At 47.5% G+C, this 9,530-nt stretch overlaps 1 protein-coding gene across 4 annotated transcripts in view; it reads right to left on the reverse strand.

Annotated features, from left to right (window-relative positions):
* The window catches only part of RAD54L (RAD54 like), a 63,250-nt gene that overhangs the window by 14,403 nt on the left and 39,317 nt on the right, over nt 1-9,530 (reverse strand). For 2 of the 4 annotated variants that reach the window (XM_067008389.1, XM_067008383.1), the window contains exons 2-7: nt 8,526-8,612; nt 6,994-7,113; nt 1,954-2,014; nt 1,086-1,221; nt 575-644; nt 169-457 (exon numbers count right to left, since the gene is read on the reverse strand). In XM_067008389.1, coding sequence (XP_066864490.1) covers nt 169-457; nt 575-644; nt 1,086-1,221; nt 1,954-2,014; nt 6,994-7,113; nt 8,526-8,612 — 763 coding nt within the window. Of the gene's footprint in view, nt 1-168; nt 458-574; nt 645-1,085; nt 1,222-1,953; nt 2,015-6,993; nt 7,114-8,525; nt 8,613-8,691; nt 9,363-9,530 lie in introns of those variants that run through there. The other 2 variants (XM_059042750.2, XM_067008404.1) reach the window with 2 other exon arrangements.

The raw sequence follows: 9,530 nt of genomic DNA on the forward strand, positions 1-9,530 counted from the left end.
TTGATGACTCTTTAATTTAACCTGGAAATAACTATTTCAACTCTTTCCACAGGAATTCTACTTTCTGCCACCCCCTCCCTGCCCTCAACCCTGGCCATCAGTGAGGATACACTTAAGACAGGAGCAGGCTGTATGGAGGACTGCGGCCATGTTTGTTAAGGTTCCTACCCAGCTTTTGGTCTATCTCATCCTTAGAGCCTCCGTCGATGGCTAGAGGTTGGATCCTCCCTCCAAGCCATTTCCCAACTTCATTGTACCAGTTCTTCACTAGGCTGGAAGGTGACACCACCATTGCCTTGTCAATTTCTGGCTTGCACTCTGGACTCTGGCGCAAAAGCGTCCACATCAATGTGATGCATTGCAGCGTCTTGCCCAGGCCCATCTCATCAGCCATGATGCAGCCATGGCTACCAGGGATGCGCCGACTGGTGACACACTCCCACAGGAACTTCACTCCCTGGGGAATAACAGTATTCAGCCCACTTTGGCATCCACACTGCTGCTGCCCCAGGGATGACAGCCCGTCAGGTGCAGCCCTTACCCTAGCCCAAACTCACCCCCCACCCCCATTTACCTCTCTCTGATGAGGCCTCAAGACCTTACTGAGAATAGGATCAACGACCACATGGACAGGGAGTTTTTCCCTGAGAAAACACAACAAAGAAAACACAGAGCTCAGCCACGGGCAAGGGCACACCCTCAGAAAGCTGTGTCCTGTTGATTCAGAGGCAGCTGCCTAAGAGAGGACCTCCTTGGCCTGGTGCAATCAAACCATAGCAAATTCCTCTCCAGAGTGAGAAAGTTAAGAGATGGAGATGGGTTCCCTATGTCATCGCCTTAACCCTCCCTGTGCCGGGTGAGCCTGGTAGGAATGGATGAGGAAACCCCACCAACTGGACATGTCCACATGTTCTTCCCCAGGCACTCTCCTTCCCCACCTACTCACTCTGGATGGTACAGTAGTCATGACAGCACTCTGAAAACATATGCAGGTCCCAAGGTGAAATCACACCAAAATGCCCTCTGCCCTCCAGGTTTGTACACTTAGAGGACCAGAACTGCCCAAGAAATACCAGTGCACATACTTGTCAAACTTCAGCTGGTCGTGGGCGCTCAGTGAGGGAGGCTCGTACAGAACCAAGGCACCTTCTTCCAGAGGGTCATGGAGGGCCCGGCGGACCCCAGCCCTTTTGAGGCCCAATGCCCGAGAGCCCAGAGGACCTAGAAACCAACAATTTGTCACCTAAGCCTCTAAGCTGAAGAGCTCTAGCAGGCCCAGCTCAAATGCCTATCCTTCACATAAACTTTCCTAAGCTTCCATATGACCCCCTCTCCCAAAAACCTCTCCAAAAGCAGTTTGGGCACCTCTGCCTGACCATTACCCCAGTCTGCCTCAGATCACTTTTCCCCATATGACTTCTCCCATTCAACTACAAACTTCTGGGGGGCCAGGTCTCGTTCATCTTAGATCAAATCAATCCTGGAAAGGTCTGAAACCCTAAAGGGGCCTTTCAAGACTGAGAAGTCTTGAGAGTTCGCCTCCTCCCTCCCAGCCCCCAGTTTTAGCACAATTCTATGCCCCACATAAGGCAGGGGGAAACCCTGTAGAACCTAAGCCTCTGACAGAGCCAACCTCATAAAGGAAATGCTACTGAACTCACTTGGACTGAATGTAGCCTGGGTCCATCAGCCATCCTGGCCCACCAAGAGCTTCCTGAACACTGACATATCCCCACCAAGAAGATGAGGGGCAGTTAGTCTTGGTAGCCTTTGCCGAAGCTGTCAAACACAGACTTCACGCAGGCCCTGGGAAGGTCACCCCATACAAAGTCACCACTGGACTGGCATCTTTAATTCCAAGGTAAGCTTGTACTTACAAAAGCAGAAGTTTTAATCTATTCAGGCATATTCACACGTGACTAATTTAAGAAATAGAGAAGTCTCCATTTTTACCTTGATAATTTGGAATGGGGATTTTGAAAGGCTTTGACAAAATGCTTCGAATAAATGCTTCCTAAAAAGAGAAGAAACAGGGATTCAGGACTGATTGGAGATGTTATGGGATAATATTTTTACAAATGCAGTCTAAAATGCCTGTTTAAGCATCGTAATACATTCAGAGCATTGTATTTTGATTATGTTTCATTCAGATGCACCTAGAACAGAAGGAGACGTGCTCCATATTAGATTATTAGGTTTTGTATAATGGCTTTTACCTTTGAGGCTTTGCATAAGGTTCCACAAATCCCCAGGGACAAGAGAGTGCCAAAGCAAATACCTAGCCTTGGTCAACCACAAGGCTCAGAGCCTTTAGCTCATGAAAGACCATGCCAAGTAAGGACACCTAACTATTCCCTAGGCTGCAGCGCCTTAAGAAGAAAGCACCACAAACTCACCCAATCCCCAGTACTAACAGAACTCCAATGTCTGGATTCAACCACTGTCCTACAGGGTTACATCTTTCCAAGCATAGCGCACATTTCCTTTTTTGTCCTATCAGTTCTGCCTACTGCATCCAATTCCCATATCAACTCTCACATCAGTCTCCTTGGGAACTAAACAGCCCTTCAAAGAATAGTGGTAGCAGGAGTAAAAGGAGCGGAAGTATTAGTAAAATAATGTTGACAACAACAGCAAAAGTGACAACAATAATGATGATTAACAATGTATGCCAGATGCAGTACTAAGCCCTCACATTCATGTTACCATTTAATCCTCATTAACAGTCCTATGAGGTCCATATATTACTGGCATCCCCATTTTACAGATGAGCAAATTGAGGCGGAGTGGTTTCCCAAGTCACACAGCCATGACATTTGCAGGACTTTCCTGATTCCAGGCCCTTACTTGTAACTACTGGGCAATATGGCTTCCTAATCCAACCTGTTTGAGTATAGCCATGTGGATCAGCCCAGAGTCAGCAGCTTCCTGCCATGGGAAGGAAAAAGAGAGGGAAAAACATGAGAAAGAGAACATGAGAGAGAGGGGAAGCCAATCACCAAGAAAAAGCAAGGGACAAGGGTGACAGGAAGTCTCTGTGCCATCACTCTGGCCTGGAATCAGCACTGGGCTACGGGGCTGGGGCAGGAGGCAGGGGAGTCCACAGTGCCAGCTCCTGAGCTAACTGAAAACTCCCATCAAAGTTCTGATCTATATGCACCTGAGCCCTCGGGGAATTACAATAGCCTGTAAACATCAACAAAATAAGAGCTAGAACCCAAGAGAGCAAGGTGAAAACAAGAGCAGAAACCCTAAAGGTAGTCTTAGTGGAATACATTAGTGGAAAAAGAAGTAATGAAAAATACTCCCTTCTAGCAATAAGGTATTTCAATAGGAAAAAAAGCAAGCCTGTCTTGCCCTGAAATTCTTACCTTTTTATTCTGACTCACTTCTATACAGATTATAAATTAAATTCTAGAAACTCAATATACTTTAAATAGGAAAAATGTAATGAATATATTTGGCAATCTAATGGAAGACAGAAAAGGAACGTGGAAAACAACTTCATCACCACACTAAATAACACAAGCCCAGGGTTGGAGAAAGGCCTTCTTTATTTGCATATTTCTTTGCAGCTGAATAAAATCTTTTGACTATGTTTAATTACCATAGCAATGATGAGAAACATATATAGAACATGCTAACAAAAAGCTACCTTTAAGTCAAAGGAGAGGAAAAGGAAGGAAGTGGACTCTAATTTCTTTCCTAACTTGGCATCAATTCTGCTTTTAATTCTGACTGTCAATAGAAGAGGCTAGTATACAAGCTCTAAGGAGCCAAGAATTTATGCTCCAAATTTAAAAAGACTTTCAGTAAAACCCAGGAGCCACAAGTTCTGCAGGTAGAAGTGCAGGCTTGTGCAACTACTGTGGAAGAAGGTGAGGACCCATGGCCAAAAACATCTGAGGGCAGAGCCTGCAAGACTTGCAATGGCCAGCCTCCAAGAATCTGGTCTGGTAGTACTCACTAGACTCTGACAGAGGCAGAGGAGAAAGCATGCTCTCGCTTTATTTAGTTACTGAAAATTCATACCACCCTTTCCTTCTGATGATAGAAGAGAACATCCCTCCTCCACCCCCAAGGTCAAAGCTTCCCTCTTCCACAGAGAATCACTCTATCAGGTATACCTGATCTCTCCTGTTGTCTCAACTTCTCCCTCTCTACTAGCTCTTTCTCACCAGCATTTAAAACATGCTTAACTCTCTATCTCAAAAACAAAATGTCCTTTGACTTATCTCCTCCCCTTCAAACTTCTAGAAAGAGTAGTCTGTCTCCCCTTCCTTATCTCTCATTCCTATCTATCTTCTGCCCCTTCCACTCTTCTGAAGTGATTCTGGCCAAGGTCACCAATGGCCCTACAAGACCTTAACTCCAAGGGGTATGTTTTTATCCTATCTTACCAGACAAAGCTGGCCACTCCTTCCTCTCAAATATTCTCTGCTTTTGACTTCCATGACACCACTCTCCCACTATTTTGCCTTTCTGGGACCTCATGCTCATTGCCCTAGTGCACTCTTCTTCTTCTGCCCAATCCCTTTAAAGTCAGTGTTCCTCAGGGTTCAGCCCTAAGCTCTTCTAACTTTACATTGACACGGACACTCCAATACACTTTGTAGGTGTCAAACAAACTCTATGCCAATCACCCAAAATCTATTTCCAGTCCGTAACTCCCTCCTAGGTACCACACCCACATCTGTAAACCCAGACATCCTACAGGACTTAAAACTGATTGCGTCTAAGGCTAAAGTCTTCATCTCCAGAGCTGCACTGACTTTTGTGGTCCTGAAGCATTTTTGCCTTTGGGGACCCTTCCTCCACAGCTTTCAAACAGGCTGTTCCCTCTATCTAGAACACTTCCTGTTCTCTTCACCTGGCAAACCCCTCGCATCCTTCAGAACTCAACCTCATCAGCATGTCCTCAGATTCGGGTCTCCACCAGCCTCCAGACTGTTAGGCCCCCTGTTTGCATACTCCCACCACATCCGCACTTATGTCATATAGTTCTATAGGACAACAAAATGAATCCGGAATGAAAACAGTCCCGGAGGACTACACACCACTTTTTTTTTTTTTTTAAAGAAGATGTTGGTGGTAGGAGTTTATTAATTAATTAATTTATTTTTGGCTGTGTTGGGTCTTCGTTTCTGTGCGAGGGCTCTCTCTAGTTGTGGCAAGCGGGGGCCACTCTTCATCGTGGTGCACAGGCCTCTCACTATCGTGGCCTCTCTTGCTGCGGAGCACAGGCTCCAGACGCACAGGCTCAGAAGTTGTGGCTCTCGGGCCTAGTTGCTCCGCGGCATGTGGGATCCTCCCAGACCAGGGCTCGAACCCGTGTCCACTGCATTAGCAGGCAGATTCTCAACCACTGCGCCACCAGGGAAGCCCTACACACCACTTTTTAAAGCTCAAGAAAACGATTAAACAATATATTACTTAGTGAATTATATACATATGGTAAAACTATCACAAAAAGCAAGGGATGATGAATATAATTCAGGATAGTGGCTACCTCTGGGAATGAGAAAAGGGATTATGAATTTGATGATGTTCTAGTCCCAGATGGTGGGCTCACAGGTGTTTATTTTGTTTTATATTTTATATACATTATACATATGTTTTTGTACTCATCAAATACTATGTAAAAATGTTTTCAAGCATTTGCTGAATGCACAAATCACTAACCTCTCCACTACACATTCCCATCAACATACTCCCATTTTTCCTTCAAAACATCCCTGTAAAGGAAAAACACAATCCTGTGTCTCCTCTACTCTCAATACTACCATTCTTCTGACACCAGATGTGTGGGTTTTCCACACACGAAGCAAATCTTCGGCTCCGTGTGGGTGCCCTACAACTTAATTCCAACACTATCTTCCAGGAGAAAGCATCAGATCCTGAAAGGGTTCAGTCCCACGTGACTGCCTTCCCCACTGCTTCAGATGCAAATCTCAAGTCCAGGTGGTTACCTGTGCTTCTGACCACAAGCTATAAATCAAATGTTCCCACAACCCCCTCCTTCGGTTCGGTTAATTCGCTAGGTGGCTCACAGAACTCAGATACAGTTTACTTACTAGATTACCGGTTTATCACAAAGGATATTAAAAGATATGAATGAATAGCCAGATGAAGAGACACAGAGGGAGGTCTGGAAGGGTGGTGAGCACAGGAGCTTCTGTCCCAGGGGAGTTTCGGGTGTGCCCCTTCCCGACTTCCAGCTCACCAAGTCACCAACCAGGAAGTTCTCCAAACCCTCCCATACCTTTTGGGTTTGTAAAGAGTAGGACTGATTAAACATTGGCCATTGGTGGTTTGGTTCCCCTGGGAACCAGCCCCAAACTTAAGTGCTTTACAAAGTCATCTCATTAGCAAATTCAGGTGTGGCTGAAAGGGGTTTGTTAGGAATAACAGAAGACACTTTTATCACTCTTATCACATTCCAAGGGTTTTTGGAGCTCAGTGTCACTCTGTCCCTCAGAAAGTTTGGAGGAAAAAGCTTTGGATGGAGCTATGCAGATCTGACAACTCTGTAACTTTGAGCAAATTACTTAACTTCTCTGAGACTCAGCTTCCTCATCTTAAAAAATGAGTTATATGAATTAATGCACAGAACCTGCCACTTGATGATTACCTTTGATTTTACTAGAGGATACACGTGAAAGCTGTAGGACTCTGGTACTTCTTAGAAGCCATATGCAGAGTCAGAGACAGTTCTCTGACAGGTTCCAACACCCTGCCATAGCCTTCACTCTCCTGCACCCTCTTGTCCTCAGCAATCTGAGCCACCTGAGATCTGGTGCCCAAGGAGCTATAAACAAGGGGAATTCCAAGTCAGGCACACAATCTCTAAGGCAAGAGGTCCGGCCCCAGGAGCTGTGGGCAGGCCCAAAGCCCCCACTAAAGCATCTGCTGGCTACTGTGTGAGGACCAAGGGAGCCTCCCTAGACAAAACAGGGCACACACAGACATTAGCAGGTTGCAGTTAGGGCTTACATGTTGACTGCTGTCCAGACACAGTGGTCGATTCGTTAGTAGAGTCAAAGGTTTCCGAAAAGGAGACAGGAAACACTCCTGGCTCTGGGTCTCACTGCTGGATTTCCGTTTCTTAGGAGTCTAGGAGAGAGAATTGAGGAAGGTGAAGTCTGGAAGATATAGAGGTCACCACAATGGCAACTAACATTTAAAATGCTTATTAAGTGCCAGGCACTGTGCTAAACTCTTCACATGTACAATATTATCGTGTATCATCTTCACAGTAATCCTAAAATACACGTTTATATCCTGATTTAACAGGTGAGAAAACTGGAGCTTAATGAGGTTAAAGAACTTGCCTCATCTGAGGGGCACTAGAAGAGGTAAATGAAGGGGGCCTGTGAAGGGCAAGTCCATCAGTAGCGCAGAGTCACAGAGTCATGCTGCCCGCAAATCTTCACTCTAAAAGCCCCAAGGAATACTGAGTGACCCTTTGCTTCCCTCCCTGAGTTTACCAATAGAGGGCAAGAGTACAGCTGCTCCCAACTCCCAGGCCTCTGAGACCACTTCTCAACCATCCACACTATAGCAGTGAGAACACCAGCACTGAAAGCATTTTCTGGAGCAACCAGTAGCAGACAGCACCAAGTACTGCCCCAAGTTCCAAGTCTGAGACCCATGTAAGTGGCAAGGGGCAGCCAATGTGTCTCCCTCACAGGTAGAGGAGCCGCCTGCACACCAGCAGTACAACCACAGAGTAAGCCCCACTGAGCCATCAGGCAAGAACCCACTTGCACCAGGTTGCCAAGGTATTTGAAGCTATAAGGCATACCTGAAACAGAAACACCAGGCCACTTCCGCTCTCTCTACAGTTTTTACTCAATCACTAACCCCACCCAAAACTGCCTTTGAGAAGTTCCTTAGCTTATCTCTTCCTCCAAAGTTCCAGTGGCCAAACACAGCTTCTTGAATTGCTCTCTCTGAAGTACATACTACATCTTCCTACTGATTTTGGTTACACAGGTCCTGCCCACAGCCAGCCCCAGAAAGCCTTCAAGGCAGAGCCCAGTCCAAAGTCAAACATAGTGCCCTTGAGTATTTGCAGGGACTGGAGGGGCATTACCCCTCCAATCTAGGCCCAAGGGAGCTCAGACTCTAAGGTAGGCCCAGTACACTCTACTGTTCTGTGACATTGGGCAGGTGACAAAGAGCAAAAGACCGGGCTGCTAGTTGCTGTTGGGGACCCCCCCCCCTTTTTTTGTTTCAAGGGAGCCAAAGGGCTCAACCCAATCAGCTCTTTGCTTTGGAATGCCCATTCCTAACCAGGAAAATAGAGGCATATTAGCTTCTAATGAGCACCTTGAGGACAAAGATTTTATTTATGTGGTTCAATGCCTGACACATAGTAAGCACTCATTGAAGTTTACTGAAAGAGGTTTCTGGAGGTGACGGGGTTCACTCCATGTAACCCCAGAAACCAGGTCTAGGGTTCCTTTCTGCCTCAGCAGCCTGCACCCCCACCTCCCCTACCCCCTTGAGGGCAGAGGACTCACCACTGCTCCAGGCCGCCAGTCTTCCTCATCACAGGGTCCGCCATCCGGTTTTCTCTTGGCCAGCTGACTGGGAGCTAAGCTCCTCCTCTGTAAGGAGAGGACGGAAAGTGAGCCCATTAGACACCGCCATAGGGCTAGCCACAGCCTCCCCTAGGCCCATATTTACCATTCTGGGCCCAGGAACATAAAATGTCAAGTACCCATCAGCCAAAGGTCAAAGGCACCCAACAGCCGAGAACGTAGAACCAGCCTGGTAAAGAGCGGGCTGCTACATTACTGAGAGCATGGGCTAATTAAAGAGGGAGCATGGATGGAGAGAATACAGCCAGGGGCTGAGGTTTGGAACCAAACTATGAAAGTGTCGGTCTCCAGTTAGCCGAGGCAGCCGAGGCGGAAGAGAAGGCCCAAAAGGAAATACCCAAGCAAAAATGAGTAGAGGTCTGGGAAGGGGCAAAAAGGCAAGGTAGACTGCCAGACTGAGCAGAGTGGAGTCGAGATAATGGTCCCAGGTGGACGTGAAGGCAGGGGGTAGCTGCGGGGGGGAAAGGGTAATCACAGGCCAGGAGAGAGGCTACGGTGAAAATTCGAGGCCTGGGTAAGGCGAGTCCGGAGAAGGAGTGCGGATGCCTGACTGAGGGAGGCCAAGCAGAGGTGCAGGCAGGACAAGTAGAAGACCTGGCCTTGGGAGGGTAATCCCAGGCGAGGCTGGAAAAAGCGGCAAGGCTAAACCTCAGCCCAAGCACTCTGCCTCAACCTTCCTCTTCCCAAAGCGCGCGTTAACGGCCGCCAGGACTCCCGGGACCCGCCAGGCCCGGTCAATCGAACCTCCCGCGGTGCCACCACCGCACCATCCATTGGCTGCGTTCGATGACTTCGGCGCTCGCGACCCAAGGACGGGGGCAGGCCTAGCATTATGGTCGCTGAGAGGCCTGGGTAGGCTAAGCGGACGAGCGAGGAGGAGGGACTTAAGAAGTAGGGCGGGGCCTGCAGTGGCGGGAGTAGTTG

This window comes from Kogia breviceps, chromosome 1, assembly GCF_026419965.1.
Source record: "Kogia breviceps isolate mKogBre1 chromosome 1, mKogBre1 haplotype 1, whole genome shotgun sequence".
NCBI classification, from domain to species: domain Eukaryota; kingdom Metazoa; phylum Chordata; class Mammalia; order Artiodactyla; family Physeteridae; genus Kogia; species Kogia breviceps.